The 19,630-nt window shown below is 41.1% G+C and overlaps 1 protein-coding gene across 1 annotated transcript in view; it reads right to left on the reverse strand.

The window, feature by feature from the left end:
• DDC (dopa decarboxylase) overlaps nucleotides 1-19,630 on the reverse strand; it is a 62,101-nt gene that overhangs the window by 41,723 nt on the left and 748 nt on the right. The window contains exons 2-5 of the mRNA XM_062510020.1: nucleotides 15,473-15,710; nucleotides 8,886-8,999; nucleotides 8,074-8,193; nucleotides 3,565-3,699 (exon numbers count right to left, since the gene is read on the reverse strand). Of these exons, the coding sequence (XP_062366004.1) occupies nucleotides 3,565-3,699; nucleotides 8,074-8,193; nucleotides 8,886-8,999; nucleotides 15,473-15,673 (570 nt within the window). The 5' untranslated portion in view covers nucleotides 15,674-15,710. The remainder of the gene's footprint in view (nucleotides 1-3,564; nucleotides 3,700-8,073; nucleotides 8,194-8,885; nucleotides 9,000-15,472; nucleotides 15,711-19,630) is intronic.

The following is a 19,630-nucleotide window of genomic DNA, read 5'->3' on the forward strand; positions in this document are numbered from 1 at the left end:
TCATCAATAAGATCACCGCGATGTCTCCACCAACCAACAAGAAGGAAACACAAGCTTTCCTAGGTGCCATAGGCTTTTGGAGAATGCACATTCCTGAGTACAGCCAGATCGTGAGCCCTCTCTACCTGGTCACCCGGAAGAAGAACGAATTCCACTGGGGCCCTGAGCAGCAGCAAGCCTTTGCCCAGATCAAGCAGGAGATCGCTCATGCTGTAGCCCTCGGCCCAGTCAGGACAGGACCAGAGGAGAAGAATGTGCTCTACTCTGCAGCCGGGAACAAGGGCTTGTCCTGGAACCTTTGGCAGAAGGTACCTGGTGAGACCCAAGGCCGACCTCTGGGATTCTGGAGCCGAAGTTACAGAGGGTCTGAAGCCAACTACACCCCAACAGAGAAGGAGATCTTGGCTGCTTATGAAGGAGTTCAAGCTGCCTCAGAGGTGATTGGCACAGAAGCACAGCTCCTCCTGGCACCCCGACTACCAGTGCTGGGGCAGATGTTTAAAGGGAAGGTCCCCTCTACCCACCACGCCACCGATGCCACATGGAGCAAGTGGATCGCCCTCATCACACAGTGCGCCCATATTGGAAACCCAAATCACCCTGGGATTTTGGAAATAATTACAAACTAGCCAAAAGGTGAAAATTTTGGTCTTGCCGATGAAGAGGAGCAAGAACAAGTGACCCGGGCTGATGAAGCCCCGCCATACAACCAACTGCCAGCAGATGAAACTCACTACGCTCTTTTCACTGACGGTTCCTGTCGCATTGTGGGGATGAACCGGAAGTGGAAAGCAGCCGTATGGAGCCCCACACTACAGGTTGCACAAGCTACTGAAGGAGAAGGTGGATCAAGTCAACTTGCTGAACTCAAAGCCGTTCAGCTGGCCCTGGACATTGCTGAAAGGGAGAAGTGGCCAAAGCTTTACCTTTACACTGATTCATGGATGGTAACCAATGCTCTGTGGGGCTGGCTGGAAAGATGGAAAAAAGCTAACTGGCAACGTAGGGGAAAACCAATCTGGGCTGCTGATGAGTGGAAAGACCTTGCCAGTCGGGTAGAGAAGCTACCCGTAAAGGTCCGTCATGTAGATGCCCATGTCCCCAAGAGTCGGGCTAATGAGGAGCACCAACACAATGAGCAAGTAGATCAGGCTGCAAGGATAGAGGTGTCACAGATAGACTTAGACTGGCAACACAAGGGAGAATTGTTCCTGGCTCGATGGGCCCACGATGCCTCAGGTCACCAAGGCAGAGATGCTACCTATAAGTGGGCACGAGACCGAGGGGTGAATCTCACCATGGACAGTATTTCCCAGGTTATCCATGACTGTGAGACGTGTGCTGCATCAAGCAAGCCAAGAGAGTGAAGCCCCTCTGGTATGGGGGGCGGTGGTCCAAATATAAGTATGGGGAGGCCTGGCAGATTGACTACATCACACTGCCTCAGACACGCCAAGGCAAGCGCTACGTGCTGACCATGGTGGAAGCCACCACTGGATGGTTGGAGACCTACCCTGTGCCTCATGCCACTGCCCGCAACACCATCCTGGGCCTGGAAAAACAAGTCCTTTGGAGACATGGTACCCCTGAGAGAATTGAGTCAGACAATGGGACTCATTTCAAGAACAGCCTCATAAACACCTGGGCCAGAGAACACAGCATCGAGTGGGTGTACCACATTCCTTATCGCGCACCAGCGGCCGGGAAAGTGGAACGGTGCAATGGGCTGCTTAAAACCACCTTGAAGCCACTGGGTGGGGGGACTTTCAAAAACTGGGAGATTAATCTACCAAAGGCCACATGGTTAGTGAACACCCGAGGTTCCACTAATCGAGCAGGCCCTGCCCAGTCTGAGCCCTTGAGAACACCAGATGGGGACAAGGTTCCAGTGGTGCATATGAGAGGTATGCTAGGAAAAACTGTTTGGGTGAACCCTGCCTCCAGCAAAGACAATCCAATTCCTGGGGTGGTTTTTGCTCAAAGGCCAGGTTGTACCTGGCGGGTGATGCAAAGGGATGGAAAGACCCAATGCATACCCCAAGGAGACCTTGTTTTAGGGTGAACTACCTACAATACTGTGCCTGTATCTGTATGGATGTCTATAATTTGAAGATTTTAATTTGATTTGGCATGATGGTAGGGGAAAATTCAGGGTAGATAATGTTGGGGGTTGGTTCTCTCCCTTTTCCCTCTGTGGAATTTTCCCCATTGTCATGCTAAGATACCTGTTGACTGGGCCCTGGTGACAAGGGGGAGGGGAGGGAAGAGAGAAACCCCGTGAGATTCAAACAGCCAGAAGAGGAAGCGGAAGGCTGGGTCTCGGCCCATTTCCCCCACGGAGTTCAGACGAGAAGGACGATCGCCGTCTGTGTCCCATCCCAGCGTCGGGAAACCACCATCGGACCCTGCCCTGCTGTCTTCTCGCTGTGAACTACCACCATCCAGTACTCTACTGAGCATCGGGACCGACACCGTGAGCGGAGAGCTCTCTCTCCATCTCTCTCTCCCCCTGGGACAGCGCTGCCATCACCCCCAGCCCTCCTGTGGCTCTGCGGGACCCGCCCGCCCCCAGCACCGGGAACTGCAGCTCAGGGAAAAGGTGCCTGCAGCCAAAAAACACTGGGACTGAGTTACTGTTCTGTTTGTGGGTAATTTCATAGCTGTTGTTGTTCTTGTTTGTCATGTTAGATATACTAGTAAAGAACTGTTATTCCTACCCCCATATCTTTGCCTGAGAGCTCTCTTAATTCCAAAATTATAATAATCGGAAGAATCACATTTTTTTTTCAGTCCAAAGGGAAGCTTCTGCTTTCCTTGGCAAACACCTGTCTTTCAAACTAGGACACTCATAGAAGAGGTGTTTCATTCCTCTGATCATCTTGATGTCCATCCTCTGTACTCACACCAATGGGTCCATGTACCCCCTGTGCTGAGGCCCCAGAGCTGGATGCAGCACTGCAGGTGGAGTCCCACCAGAGCAGAAAGTCAGAATTCCCCTTCCCTGCCCTGATGGTCACGTTGCTTTGGATGCAGCCCAGGACATGTTTGGCTCTCTGGACTGCAAACACACTTTGCCAGCTCATGTCTAGCCTCTCATCCCCCAGCACTCCCAAGTCCTTCTGGTCAGGGCTGCTCTTATCTGTTCATCCCCCAACCTGTGTTGGTACTGGGGATTGCTCAGACTCAGGAGCAGCACCTTGAACTTGGCCTTATTAAACCGCATGAGATTCCCACGAAGCAATGTTCAGGTTTGTCCAGGTCCTTCTGGATGGCATCCCATCCTCAGGTGTGTCAACTGCACCACTCAGCTTGGTGTCATCTCCAAATTTGCTGAGGGTGCACTCAATCTTTTTGACTATGTCATTAATGAAGATGTTAAACAACACTGATCCCAATACAGATCCCTGCGAAGCACACTCATGAAGTACATCAAGATTTGAACAACCAAAATCAAATTAACTGTCACCAATCCAAAGAGTTTATACTAAATTCACCTGCCTATTCAGATGGCTGAAATTGTTAATTATAGGCACTGTGTTTCCATGTTAAGTGAGAGGTGCTCACCTGATCAGAAGCGTAAGCCACCAGCCTGCCCATGATCTCTGCTTCTGTTAGCTCAGGCTTCTCTGACTGCACCTGTCTGATAGTCTTTGTCCTTGCAGCAAGCAGTGCAATCAGGGTGGCCTCGCTTGCACTTCCCTGTGGGATAAATTGAGGAAATATTCAAAAAGAAAACATTGCAGAAGAAGAAAAGTGACATTCATTCTGCATGAAACTGTGAAGTACTTAACAGAAAATGAAGATGCGAAACTGTGCAATCTCATGTTTCTTAAAAATATGTCTGACAGCAAGGGAGGAATCTCTGTTTGATCTTGGTCTCCTCCTTCCTGATGCCTCTGCCTGTTCTCTTAAATCTCTATGCTTGTCCAGTTTAGGCAACAGTCTTGTAACAAAGTGCTAGAAAGCTGGACTCACAGACTTAAATGTATGTGAAAAGGCACTCAAACCAGGCACCAATCTGCCCTTAACTCATACCAGTGTCAGAGTAACTGTTGATTTGTGACTCTGGATTTCTGCACATTTAAGTTCCATCACAATCTGAATGCCAACTCTCACTTCTTTCAAACAACATGTCTAATCATGTACCTTCTTTCATACTAGAATTACCTTGGGCAAGTAAATTATTCTGACTGAAAGAGAAAAAAACACTGATAAACCAAAATTCAATATAGCTAATTGCACTTGAAAGTATAAGGTTTGTGTGTTTTCTTCATCACCAACAAAGATTAAAGAGACAGTGACGCACTATTTCTAAATTGCACTTTGACTCACAGAACAACAGTTTAAAATATGGATTGTATACTCTGTGATAAAAAAGGAGAAATTTTGTATCAATTTATGAGTAAATTTCATAGAATACAACTTCCCAGACATTCTTTAGATGGCTTCCACCTATAACATGCATCTGAAAAATGCCCTAAACTACTTTTTTAAACTCTAAGTAGCAGTTTGTAAATACATGCTCATGAGTTTCAATCTCTATGCAGGATGAAGTTTTTAGGTACTTTCAAATTTGATCAAACATCCTGTGAATCATAGCAGTGCTCTGAATAGAGTCACTTATTTTATGTCACTTATTTTTTATTTTATTAGAGTCACTATGTCTCAGAAATATCCCACGTCAGCAAAATAATTTTGAATTGATATTTCTTGTCCTGTACCAAAATCTTCTCCGCCCTCTGTTGAAGACCTGTGCATAGTCACTAATTACAACAAATGTTTAAATATTTGGGAAGTGATTTTATTTCCCTGAAGTTGAGCCTGATCTGACAGATTTCATATGTGAGAATGATCCCAGTGAGTTCTCCTACACTGAAGTTAGCTGAGCTATTCATATGAGACCAAGCTGCCTTCTACACATGTCTACATCTCAACAGTGAATGAATGCAATCCAGCTGAAATTCAACAGCCTCACCAATGGAGTAATCAGGAAAAGGACAGTCCTGGAACATTCACTGAATAGATTGCCAATGATGAATATATTTTATTTGCTTTTCTGGTAGTGTAAGATTTGAGGAATGCAGACCCCAGGGCATAAACATAAACTGGAGACAGTTTTATGCACTTTTTTTGCATTTTTTGTGCATTTTTAATAGCTGCTGCTGCTACTGCTGCATATTATGACAGCGGAGATACATTATAACAGATTATTACAGATACAGTACAGAATTAGGCTACAATTACTCCTTTTGGTCAAGTAGGGTAGAACTTCCATGTGGAGGCAAGGGGTGAAGGAAATTCGGTCTATTAATTACAGAATACATTATTTGACAATCTCCTCATTTAATGTTATTCTGTATATGGTCTGTAACCAGACAGAGCTCTCATCACAATATCAGAACATGGAGAAATCATCCTACTTTTTCTGCCTAAAAAGTCAAAAATAGCTGAAATAAAATAACCATTTACACTGTTAACGTACTTCCAGGACATGTATGGAAAACACATATTACAAAAACAGGCATTAATATATAAAAGAAAATGTCTGTAAGAAATTAAAAAGGTTAAGGCATTAATTTGAGATCGGGAAATTTAGGCCCCCACTACTCTGGTGAGCACCTGGCTGTGTGGGCAAATGACTTAGGCTGAAGAATAGCCTCAGCTTTCTAAGGAGTGCACCAAGACATCCTGGTTCTTCATCTATGCAGTGTAGACAACAGTTCTTGTAAGAATTTCCTTTCACAGAAACAAGGATGAAAAGACAAGGGCCTGTTGCCCAGCTGAATTTTGTCTCCCGATAAACAGCTGGGACAAAGCCTAAGGGTACCTGAATCCAGCAACCTGGAAATGCTTTTGGAGGTCTCATGATAGACCCAGGCTTTATCCCCTTGCCTCAGTTTCCATACATCACTTATTTTATACTGAGTCACTTTTTTATACACGGAAGCTTTTTACACTGCTTGCAGAGCCTGGTTTGCAATGATCTTTTATACACTTGGCACCAAAGTCTTGTGCTAAATATTTTTGAGGGAAAAAAAAAAAACCTGCCTTGGTTCTTGAACTACTTGGCTAACTGACAAGTGAGATAAATCAGAAGTGTTGTTTGCCAGGCCAATAATATTTTTGTCTCACCCCTAAAAACTTTTTCATTGCAGAAAAAGAAAACTCTTTAAAATTCAAAGCAGGTACACTTCCCAGCAATTTATCTAGAATGAACAGCAGGATACAAACTTCAGGAAGAAAGTTGCTTTCTTGCTTATTTTTGAAAGCTGTTTTTTCTCCTCTTGAATGCTGTATTCTGCATTAAGTGAAGGGTGATGATACCTTTGCTTTTACCACAGGCAAACAAAGGTTGCCATGGCAAGCAGGCTCAAGAGGCGGAGGAAATATCAGCAAGAGCTGATGTTCATGTCCACCAAAGCTCTGAACTGAAATTTTCTTTCATCTTTTGCCATTTTGAAGTGTCATCTTCCACACAACAACAAAGTGCTTCATATTGACATAGACTTTCAAATGTAATTAAGCAATTTTCACAGGCTCAGTTTTACCCAATAGCACAATAATTACTTGGCATTTAGGAACAGAATGACTGGCACTTTCATGCACTCACGTTCTCTTTGCCTCACACTCTCTTGCTTGGATCATTATTGTTTCAAGAGCAAGACAAGAAGCTCTGCAGCCCAAATGACTGCATCATAAGCTGGAACACAGAGCCCACCTTTGGTTCTGAAAATGACCGGTTTCTGATGAAAATTATGGGCAATCCAGCGCTGTCAGCCTGGAGGGGCAATATTTCCTGCTGACAACAATCAGGCATAAATGCTTGCTTTAACTGGTACAAAATAGATGCTGCTACGATGCATGAGGGAAGCTTGACTTTTTCAACATAAAGCTCTCCCTAGCTATCAGAATGATAAAGATACTAACAGCAAGCAGATGAGTAAAGAACTATACTGGAAATACACTGGGTAGGTACAGGTCCATCTAGCACAATGACAGCATTTGGATTAAACTCATTGTTGCCTGGGAAGAAGTTGGGAAGAATTCATTGGAATATACTATAGGCATTTGCAGCTGAGATTAAAGAAAGATGCCCCCAGTTCTAGCATCTAAACCAGATATATATTAGAACCCTGTCTTAGGATAAAACGGACTGAGCCCTGCGCTCAAATGACCAGAATCCAGAAATTATCATAGGAGCACAGAACAATTATTTAAATTTCAATCTTATTCATAGAAGAAATCTATTTTAGATAGATTAATAGCTGTTACCAGAGCTGCTTTTGCAGAATGACTATGTGCTAGTGGAGCCATGGCTGACAAACAGTATAGCTCTATTATGCATGCATGCCCATTGATGATATATTCATTACTGTTCAGGTTATTTGTTCAGACATTGTAAGTTTCATTCAACAGTCAATGTCAAAGTTCGTTTTTCTAGTTTGGATATGCAGTGTAGTCTCAAAATTGTATTATCTATTGAGAGAACTGCTTAGGTTCACATTCCAAACTCTTCATTTTATTATAATATTCTGATATTTCCTTTTGTTATATAAGAAAAACTTAAGTTTCAACTTCTTTAGTAAAAAATTGATAAGACTTTCTACTGCATTCAGCTATTTATATCTGAAAGTTTATCTCCAATGTTCTGTGAAAACTAACTGAAATAAACAATTGCACATACAAAAGGTAGACTTCTAACCTCAGCTATGATACATTGTTGCATATTGCTGATAAGTATGAGCTCAGTTTATTAAGTAGCAAGTTAGTGTCTCAATCCTACAAAATTCTGATTTGAATTTCAAGCCTAAATTTTAAACTGAACTAATAACAATTCTTCACTGAAAAGTGTTTTAGAAATCAGATGCTCTAAAAAACAAAAGCATTACTTTCATGAATGATCCTACAGACATTCACACAGACCATCAGTCCTTCTGGAAGTTCGAAAGGAACTGATATGGCAGCAAAAAAAAAAAAAATGTATTTCCACCATTAGTGTCCTAGTATAAAGACTTTACAAAATAAGGGTTTCATGAAATCAATCCATATTCTTTTTTTCATGTCCCCTCTTACCTGAATGACTCCTCCACCTTGGCCATCCTTCCCAGCTAAAAACTCTTCAGGCAAATTAACCATTTTCCCTAGCCAATCCAGCATGACAGTCTCCAGCTCTGTGCAAGCTGGACTTGCAGCCTGTGGTGAAAAACAGAGTAGAGGGAATAATCTCACTAGACCATGAAGAGAAATCAGATTTCCAAGAGCAAGAATAATTCTCTCTCTCTCTCTCTCTCTCTCTCTTTTTCTCTCTTTCTTTTGCTATAAAGGAAGAGACTAGATGACTAATGTCACCAGCCAAATTAGGGACCTGAAGACCATTTTGTGCATGCAGTTTCTAACATTTACTAAAAAAAATTCTAAATAGGCCTTGCACAGAACCATGACTATCAAATGTCAAAGCTAGGATTTGCATATTGTATATTTTTTTTCAACATCAAATACCCCTTTTGAGAAGAGCATACCTCATATGAATGTTGGGGTTTTAAGATAATTTTCCATTCATCCAGATGAAAAGAGAAATAGCAACAATGGGTGCTAAATTATAGTCATACTTACTGCTGGATTACCAGCCTGTTTGCATTGCTATCAACAATTATAAATGTTGGTGATTTTTCAAGAGCAAAACTTGTATGAGGGAATAGCTTTTTATTCCTGGTATCATTCACAGTGTCTATGGGAAAACCCTTAATTAATCAAGGAATGTTACCTACAAAAATACTCCTGTGACTTCACTTCTATTAATCAATAATTTCATTCTAGAATGTTACTGAAATGCCTAAAATCTTGGCAAGGTGAAGCACCATTACCACACACCAGAGTAAACTCACCCAAGAGAAGCCCACACATCCTATTCCACCACACAACATATCTGCAAGAAGAGCTGGGAAGGAAGAGCCTGCAGGGAAGTAGGCAAAAAAGTACGGACTGTGCCAGTGAGTCACCTGTATTAAGGGGAAAAGAGTTATTTTTAACTAATATAGGAAGCAGAAACAAATTGTCAAACAAAATCAAAAAAGGTTAGTGGTTGTGAAAAGCCAACATTTCTTGACTAGCTGGCTGTAACACAGGATCCCATTTTTTAGAAAAATTTACCTTGCTTTTTTCATGATTTTTTTATCCATCTTTTGCTCAAAATTAAATTAAGTAAATTCTCACCCCTATCCCCCAACAGCTCCAAAATCAGAGTTCTCCACTTGTCTTCCTAGAGGACAAAGAATTGTGTGGGTCATGGCAACCTGAGCTTCTGTGCAGGACACTGTTCTTGAGTCTCTACTGCCAGGGACTCTCTGGCATTTTGTTTTTCCATCTCTGTCATGCAACTGACATAGGAAGAGTGTCTTCAGTGCAGCAGAGGTCCACAGAACTCCTGCCCACACTCTTGTATTGTTTATTAATTCTCAGGCACTGAATCTGACCAAACAGCTCTTTGCCACAAAATGAAACAACCCATCCGAGTATACACCACCTTCTGTAGAAAATCAAACTCTCATCTCCCTTGAACAGGTTGGGATATACATACAATCCCACTTTGTATGAACTAATATGAGAGAACAACATAGTAACTGCATAAATAGTAGTCAACTGTCTTACCAAAGCAATGTTTAGTATTATCTTATGTAACAACCAAATAATTTTAAGGAAATGTGAGATACTTGAGAGTGCTCTACACCTCCAATCAAATAAAATTTAAAAGCAGGAAATGCACAGCCACACAACAGTGTTCAGTGGAAATAATACGATATGTGATATGTTTGGCAAAACCAGCTTTCACATTCCAGGTAAAAGGCGAATTTTTGAAAAAGTGCTTCCAGAGCTGTAAGCAAGAATTCAGCAGATATATGCAAGATTTTTTTTTATGGCTGGAAATCCAGGGGCTGCCGGGTTACTGAAGGCTAGCCTTTTCTTACATAATTTTGTTTTCTTTTCAATACTGGAATTCTTCTGTTACAGCTGGAGGATAGTAAGAATATATATTCTCTCTTGCCTGAGTTCAGTGTTTCTGTGTTGTTTGGCTCCACATTTCCACCTCGGATGAATTTTAGCTTTTACACTTCTCTCTCCCAGTCTGTGATAAGGTTTCTGGTCCTGGAGCTAACTCAGGGATTGCTGTACCACACTGTTCTGCATGCTGCAAATAAACCCTTCCTTTCCTCTTTTAACTTTCCTCATGCTAACAAACAGTTTTTCTTTAAGGGATGTGGTCCATGCTAAAGGGAAACTGTCTTAACTCTTGACAGGGTGAATCAGGTATCACTTTCCCTGCTACAGTGTACCAATTTCAAATGTTCGCATCTCTTTTATGTGAAAACAGCTCCTATCCATTACAATTTTCCACTGTCTTAACTAGTCCTGTACCTGCTATGTTCATGATTTCATTTTTACTTGTCCTTAGGTTGAAACCTGTAAAATCAGTTATCCAAAGACACGCCATGGTGAACCTTTCCAGCTATACCTCATATTTGGTCAGGAAATCTTTCTTTGCTGTAACAAAGTTTTAGAGCACTTGTGGCAAATGCCTTCCTTCACAAATCAGGAAAAAAAAAAAAAAAAGCAACAAAACCTGGATAGGACATGGTTCTTCACAGGAAAATAATAAAACATTCAAGAAACAGTGGTGCCCGATAGGATTCACATGCGCAGACTTTCACTGACGCCCTTAATGAGCCAGAGCTGCCACTGTTCATCTCCCCAGCTCTAACCCTCTGTGATCTGTAAGACTTGTGACATTCATCTTGGGTTAATCAAGTTAAACTGACTGCTTGCTGGGAGCCATTTGCTTGATGAAACACAGCAGATTCCAGTTGCACCACTCACACAAACCGAGAAAGCTAAAAGCCCTGGGGCAAGTGCAGCTGTGCTTCCTCCTCCTGCCTCCCCTTCCCCCGTCCCTTGAAGCAGCTGTAAAATCCTTTTTTTTCACCATGTTTGAACAGATACACTCAGTCAGATATTACAAAGAGCCTGACATAATTGATGCCTGCTTTTTTAGCCCTCTGTTGATAAATAATGATATACAAATATCTTGGGTTCACTCTAATTACCACTCTAGTGATTCTCAGAGACATTCTATTTCCAAGATTCCTTCTAAAGATGTCTTTCTCTGGCTTGCTTAGTATAAGCAATAGTCTTCCTTTACCACACACTAAGGATAGGTACTTGATGAACAGAAAGTTCACGGATTAATGGATCCAGTGTGAGAAAAATTAGCATCTTGAATACTTCTTTTCAGTTACAACTACACTTGATCATCTTTGGCTCTAAAAAAGGACAGCAAAACAAATCTGAGAGAGAAAGGCAATTCTGACTGATACTTTTACATGCAGAGACTTTCCATGTTGTCTGCCTGATGTGGAGATCAGAGTTCTGTAGTTATTTCCTCTGTCTCTGTGTTAGAATCAGGAACCCAGCACCATTATTGTCATTATCATTTGGTGGACTGCCCTTGGAAGGTCTACCTTACATTTCACGGCAAGTCCCCATAAGGAAGTTTCACTACTCATGAACACTTTTCTCCAACAGGTTGAAGACAGCAATAGATGATGCATTATTATTGCTTCACATGATTCATTCATCCCTACTCTTCTGAAGGAACACCATTTTGACACTTTTTGTCATACAATAAGTAGCAAATATCTGAACACAACTAACACAGTAAAGGTGTCAACATGAATGAAACAAGAATCACTTATGGGCTACCAACAGCTTACAGGCAAAACAAGGGTTTATGACAATGAGAGAATGAGAGGAAAACCCACAATCAAGGGAGGAAGATGGACCAAGCTGACAAGCAAAGGGTGAAGGGTAATGTAGACATGAGAGAACTCAAAAAGAAGCTAAAGCTTAAGGAGATCAATCCCCAGTGTAGCCACATAAATTAGGAAGCACTGAGAGGGCAGCATTGAGGCAGGGGCAGGACAGAGGAACTCTCACATCTTTTCTGGGAAATCAAGACAAAAGGGTGCCTCTGAAGCACCTATAAGCTGTGGCATAACACATGGGGAACAAACAGGAGGAAACAGAAGGCTGTGTGCAGGTAAAGGGCTGTGATTTCACTGGGATCACAGAGATGATGTGGGATTGCTCACATGACTGAAATGCTGCAGCAAATGAGGACAGGCTCTTTATCAAGGTCAGACCAAGAAGGTGAGGAAGAGGAGTTGTCCTTTATGCAAGAGAACAGCAGGAATGCTCTGGCCTCTGCCTAAGAATGGACAACAAGCCAGTCAAGAACTTGTGAGCCAGCACTGGTGAAGATATCAAAACAGGCAACATCTGGGGGTGTGTGCCTACTACAGACCACCTGATCAGAGGAAGCACCTGAGTGCAGCATTCAGACAGCGGAAAGAAACCTCATGTTCACACGTCATAGTCCCCACATCTGCTGGAAAGACAACACAGCAGGACACGGTCAGTCCAGGAGTGTTCTGGAGAGCATTGATAATTACCTAACATGGGAAACTGTGGAGGAACTGATGACAATGTGGGACATGGTGTAGGACTGCACATTTACCAGCAGGAAAGAACTGGTGAAGGCAGTGCCCTGGGCTGCATCCAAAGCAGCATGGGCAGCAGGGGAAAGGAGAGGATTCTGCCCCTCCGCTCCATCCTGGTGAGACCCACCTGGACTACTGTGTCCAGCTCTAGAATCCCCAGTACAAGGGAGGACATTGACCAATTGGAATGAGTACAGAGGAGGAATATCAAGATGATCAGAGGAATGTAGCACCTCACCTGTGACAAAAGGCTGAGAGAATTGGGACTGTGCAGCCTGGAAGAGAAGGCTTTGGGGTGACCTAACTGTGGCCTTCAAGTACCTAAAGGAAGCCTACAAGAAAGATGGAGAGAGACTTTTTGCAAGGGCATGTAGTGATAGAACACGCAGGAATTATTTTAAACTGAGAGCAGGTTTATATTATACACTTGAAAAAAAATTCTTTACTGTGCGGGTGGTAAGGCACTGGAACAACTTCCCAGGGAGGTTGTGAGTGCTCCCTCCCTGGAAGTGCTCTAGGCTAGGTCAGATGGAGAGTGAAGGGGAAAGGCCAGTACTGTTTAAGATCTTCTTTAAATATCTGGATGATGGGATGGAGTGCATGCTCAGTAATGTTGCAGATGACAAAAGGGGAAGGAGTGTTTGATACACTGTATGGTCATGCTGCAATTCAAAGGGACCTTAACAGCCTGCAGAAATGGGCCAACAGGAATCCCATGAAGTTTACCAAAGAAATGCAAAAGCCTGTACCAAGTGAGGAATAACCCCCTGCCCCAGTACAGAGGTCGACTGGCTGGCAAGAAGCTTGGAAGAAATGGACCTGGGGATCCTGGTGGCCAAGCTGAACACAAGCCAGCAATGCGCCCTGGCAGCAAACACTGAGACCCAAGAGCATTCTGGGCCATGGTAACAAAACTGCTGCCAGAAAGTCAAAGAGTTGGTCTTACCCTTCTATGTAGCACTGGTAAGGCCACACCTGGAATGAGACATCCAGTTCTGGGTTTTCCAGTACAAGGAACAAAGACATGGCCATACTGGAGTGATTCCAGTGAAAGACCCTGGAGATAATTAATTGCTACATCTGTCATGTGATAAGTGTCTGAAAGAACTGTTCAGCCTGCAGGAAGCTCAGGGGGTACCTTGTTAATGTGTATAAGCACCTCACAGGAAGCTTTAAAGAAGAGGAAGCCAGATCCTTTTCTGAAATACCCAGTGACAAGACAACAAGAAACGTGCACAAACTGAAACAGAGAAAATTCCACTTAAACATAAGAAAAGCTTTTTTACTGTGAGGGTTATTCAACTCTGGAACAGGACAGCAGAGCTCATCCTTGGAGATATTCAATGACCAGCTGGACATAGTTCTGAACAACATGCTCTGACTCAGTTTTGAGCAGAGGGGATGAACTAAATGATCTTGAGATACCATCCAATCTCTACTACATATGACCTTGTGGTTCTGTGCCCATATGAGTCTTCAGAACTGAGTATAAGCAACATGGGTAGAATCAGAGTTACTGCAAGAACCGGGATTTATAATGTGCTCTTTGTGCCACTAACACTTCACACCAATGGAAAAATTTAATATAGAACGATTTTTCTTCAGAATGCATCACTTTTGTTTGCATGGCATGCAAATATCAAGAAAAAGTCAATTTAGTTAAGAGAGAACATGACATGTTGATGAACATAATTGGAATTCAATGTCTCACTTTCTACTCTCAAGTGATTCATCTCTTATTTTTTAATCCATTATTATTTTATTGAAAGTTCTGAAATGTTCAAAGTGTTTTCTCTTCTACTTTACAGACATTACTATTTTCCTCCAATGAAAAAGAAAAGGCAATTATACCTGTGAAAAGCAATTAAAGTATTTGCATGTGTTGGACAAAATTTTCTTATCTAATCTGCATTGATTTAACTCTCTTGGATTTAAAACTTCATCCACAAACCTTTGAAAAGAGTGCAGAGGTTTCAGTTGACTTCAGTGGAGCTTTTGCCTGTTAAAGTACAGCAGAGCTGACTCCAAGGAAAACAAGACAAAATCATATTGAATATCAAATATTTACATTGGTCAATGAAAAAGAATTGGTATTATAGTACACTGACCTAAGCCATTTTGATTGTGATGTCCACTCCCATCACAATCATATCACCTAGCTGCATTTAGAGAAGAAATGCAAAGTGTTTATTGCAGAGATCCAAAGGAGAGACTCCTCATTAACTTTTACTAATAATTCAGTCGTCTTCAAGCTATTTAAAGGCCTTAGGAGGCAAGCACGTATTTAAGATAAAAAAGGTGTACCATGAGTGGAAAAACAATAAAATTTCAGGTCTGAACAAATGCCAGACACTTTGTTTTGCATTGTCTGTCCAACACTGATCTGTTCAAGGACTAATATTTAGGCAGAGGTCTTCTGCTGTAAAAGCTATGAGAAGTAGTTGACATTTAGGAGAGTAAGTCAACAGAACAAGTAAGTATTGGGGAGAATCCTTTCTGGTTAAATCTCTAATAAAAAGAAGTCTCCTAAGAGAATTTTAACATTTAAAGATCAGCTTGAAAAAACACTTTGGGCACAGCAGACTAATAAAAATACTATTTTGTAAAACACTTACTGTGCTATGAAAGCAGTAACAATATCACATGAAACGGAAAGTTTTGTAGTTTTGCCTTAACCAGTCCAAGGGAGGAAAGGGAATTACTTTCAAAAGTAAACCATGCGTGAAGCAAAAAAATTATTTGATTACTTCTAGGAAGGATGGAAAACACTAGTTAGATCATATTCAACATGTAAAGCTTGCTTCTGCCTTCTAAAAGTTAATCAGTGTGGATACTTATGTTGATAAACCCACACTTCCTTTAAGGTGTTAGAAAACCTAAATGCAGTATTGAACACTGCACTACAGTTCCATTTTTCTTACCCCTGGCATAATGATCTTCTCGATGTCTTTGAAGACATCCTCAAAGCTCTCAGGATCCTGGGGTGCACAATCTGCAATGAGGGGCCGTAGGTATCCTGGTTCCACGTCTGGGAATACCTGTCGTTTCTCTATCTTCTCCAGGTAATCCGCAACATAGTCCACCATCTCCTTCCCTCTCTTGCGGAATTCTGCAGCATCCATGGGTATCAGAGTTTAGGGCTTATTCTCAGAAAAACACCTTAAAAGAAAGAGAAAAAACAGTAATTTTTGAAATAAAATTTTGCTAGTTTTAAACCCGTTATTCATATGATTTACAGGAAGACTCATATGGCCATGATATGGTTAGATTAATACAGAGAGGCAATAAGTTTAGCACAGAAGAACAGCAGAAGCACATTAATGAAGATTCAAAAATTACAGATTTATTTCCTACAGCTGCTGGTTGACACAAGGATGTGGCACTGTTAAGTGGCACATAATCAGCTCCCTCCTGCTTTATAGAGAAGTGTAAGAAAATAGCCTGCTGTATGTCTCTGTTACAATCTGTAATAACAAGCTATAATAATCACAGTTATCACACTGATCCACTGTGTTGGCCTGTCATTTTATCAGCTTCTTGACTCCTGTCTTGGCTCAAGATGTAGCTTCTTTAATCTTTCACTGTAATGCACATGCTGTGTCATCTACAAAATTTTGTTTCTTAGTGAGGTTTCAAAAATAATTCACTTCAAGTTGTTCTGTACTGTATTTTGCAGGAGAATGTGAGGAAGCTCTGTCTGGGGCTGTCAGTATTTCCAAGATGTAGGGCTGTAGCTCCAGGAGTTCTTTGAGATAGGCAGATTGTGTGACCACACACAAGGTGATACATGGCTCAGCTGAGATGAGCTGGAGTTTGTGTGCAAAGTGCTCTGCATGCATCTGCACAAATTCATGGTATTACAGTGCCTGCTCCTGCCACCCCGGCCCACACAATTTTATTACTCTATGTAGCTGTGCATTTTGAGTACCCATTGAATATATGGCTGAAACATTTTGTTCACTGAGTACCTAAAAAGTGTCCCAGAGTCTTTATACACTCAGATTGAGGGATACAGTTCCTTGGAATCCAGTCAGAAGATTGGCAAGTGGAAAGAGGATACTCACTGCTGGTCTCAAGAATGGTTGTGCTTGGCTCACACAACTGTACATCTTCACTTAGTAAGGAAACAATTACATTAAGCACAATGTGAATATTACATAATTAGGACACAATTTTTCAGATATCAATTATTTGTCATGAGGATGTCTAACCAAGGACATAATTTTGAGAAAAGAGAACCTCCTGGGCTTTATTACATTTGAATTTGTACTGTAACATCACAAAAGAAAGACATCATTAATAAGCACTGTCTTAGAGATGTTCCTGCTGCTACAAACAGAGGATCTGGATTTGTGTGGCACAGCTGCTGCTTCTATTTAAGAAGGCAGAGGGCTGCTGTAGGTCATGAAACGCTTGGGAGAGCATAGAAGGGATCTGCACAGCAGGGACTTCTAGATCCCAGAGATGGCTGTTCCTGTTGCTATTTTACTTGAGTTTTAGTATTCATTCTAGTCATCATGGAAGTGTTTATTTGGCTCTGTCTATACTTTTCATCAAGGGGTATTAGGACCTTTCTCATATCTTGCTACTAAGCAGCTGGAAATACATTACCAGTGGTCATCACAGTCTGTGGTTTTAGTTTATTGCTATGGAACTCAATTTGACAAAATATACATTTTGAATAATCACTAAGATCTTGTTTGTTATTGGCTAGCTTTAATTCTTCCCAAGAATGGGAAGTTCACTGGCTCATGCTAGCATGTTTTGGCTGCGCTGCTTCTGTCATAAATCACTGTTGCAATACCAAAATTCAGGTAAAGAATTAAATTACAGGGGAAACCCACTGTTTGGCATGGAAGAAGTCATCTGAACCAGGAAGCTTAAACATTAAGAATGAAAGGTTGAGCCTTTCATCCCAAATGTGCCACAATGGTTGCAGTGTTTTAAAGTGATATGAACTAGTATTCATCTCTAATATTCTTACAATTCAGTTTGATGCAGTGAAGTATGTCAAACTGCTTCAACCTGAAGCAACATATTTAATTCTTCTTTGCTCCAAAGACAATAACAAGAAATTAAAAATCTACTTTCTTCTATTCATGCATCTTCCTTCCAAAAAGCCCTTCCCTGAAAATTCCATGCCTACAGTAATATACATATCTCACGGTGGAACTGTGAAGGCATATTCCTTGCAGGCACACAGTGGTCATCCTTTTCACCTCCTATTTTATATCTGTTCTTCTGTGAGTGACAAGACCCACTTACACTTTAATCCCTATTTTTATTCTCTTCCTGAACTGTTTGCTATAGATCTCACTTCATCTGCTTGAAAGGACTACTTGCTATAGAAGCCAACTCCAGCAGGCAATTGTAACGCTCACTAGTGAGTACTATCTAAATGCAAATTACTTCACTTCTCCACCAGTACACAATATCTCTACCTCTTGCATGCACATAAAACTCATGTACAGTACAGCAACACTATGCATAGGGAGAGACCGTCCCTCTATGCCAGTATATTCTAAAAATACAGAGATTTTCTAAGAAACAAAATACTCCAGACAACTCAGGCTTTAGGGTTTAAAATTAAAATACTGTTTGAGAGAATCTGTCCTTTCTGAAGGGATGAGTGTTACAGTCTGCATGCACTCAAAATATCCACTTAACTCAAACAAACTTAAACTGCAGAATAATGCAAGCCAAGTTTCCAAAACTAAATGGAAATTTCAGAGAAACTAAGTCTCTCTCTAAAGTATTTAGCAGTGGTCTATCTTCTTGAAGGCCCCTAAAGAGTGAGAAAAACTCCACACTTTCAGAGATCCCACACCTCCCAGGATGAGTTTGAGCGTATTCAGTATCTGCGAGCTGAACCCCAAGTGAGGAGAGCACAGCTTCTCAGGAAGTGCCCTGCCTAATTATCAACCTCTACCACGCTGTGAGCAGTCTATATGAAAATTCACTGACAGCCTCACTCTGATTGATAAAATACAATTTTACCAAGCATATATTCTGCCTGAGCATTTTTGTTCCCAGCAAGAATCATTGGCTACTGTCACCACTGCATATTTCAAATGAAAACCTACTTTACTGGAGAAGATTGAGTTCTGCTCTAAACTGGAGGTAAAAACAAGAAAAAGAATGTTAAACCTGACATTATAAAATGTGTATCTTTTTTACTTATTCATATTTAAACTCCTTGGTCTTTGATTTTACTGTAATTTATCAGAGGACAAGTACACTACATAATCTAAAGTTGACATATCCTTTGTTGCTTTTTTTAAACTACTCCTTCTACCTCAGTGCACTGAAATTAGAATACAGACACATTTTATTTTATTAAAATTACCAAAAATTGTTGCTATTCTTCAGATTTCATGTGTTCATTTGCAAGCAGTTTTCTACTTTGTCTGAAACTGAACCATACAAATGAGTAGTTTACACACAAGTAATTATTAAAGATATTTATAGGTATAGTATTATGTTGATAACATTCAGCATATTCATTATTTCTGTTTTAAAATGCATTGTCTATGACTTTATAATCTGGGTGGGATTTTTCATATTTACTAAATATGAATGTAAAATATATCTAAATGCTACCAGGAAATTCGTTATGAGAAAGAAAAAGAGAAAAAAGATGAAAAAGCAGAAAAAAAGAGGGAAAAGAGGAAAAGCAGAACAAATGAGAAGAGAGGTATATTTGAAGCATTAGCATTTTATGTCTACCTTGTCTCCAATTCATCAAATTAAAATAAACAACAGCTAACAAAATAAAATCTTTTAGCAACTCCTGTTTATAAATACAGACAGGAAGAATGCATAGACACATTATTAGCACTTAAAACTGATATCTGTACTTGCTAAAAAAAGTAGTAACTGTCTCTTTCCAATACACGAGTCAAGTGCATTTTCTATTCTGTCATCTGATTGTTGCAGAGCAAAATGTAATTTAAGGGCTCATGGTGCTTCAGTGACAGCCCTGAAGCCATGAGAACTTCCTGGTACTGAACCCAACTGAAGGTTTCTGCAGCTGTTGCCACTGTTAAGCTGAACTTCCCCTGCTGGCAACAGGATATTGT

The sequence above is a fragment of the Cinclus cinclus genome, chromosome 1 (assembly GCF_963662255.1).
Source record: "Cinclus cinclus chromosome 1, bCinCin1.1, whole genome shotgun sequence".
Classification (NCBI taxonomy): Eukaryota; Metazoa; Chordata; class Aves; order Passeriformes; family Cinclidae; genus Cinclus; species Cinclus cinclus.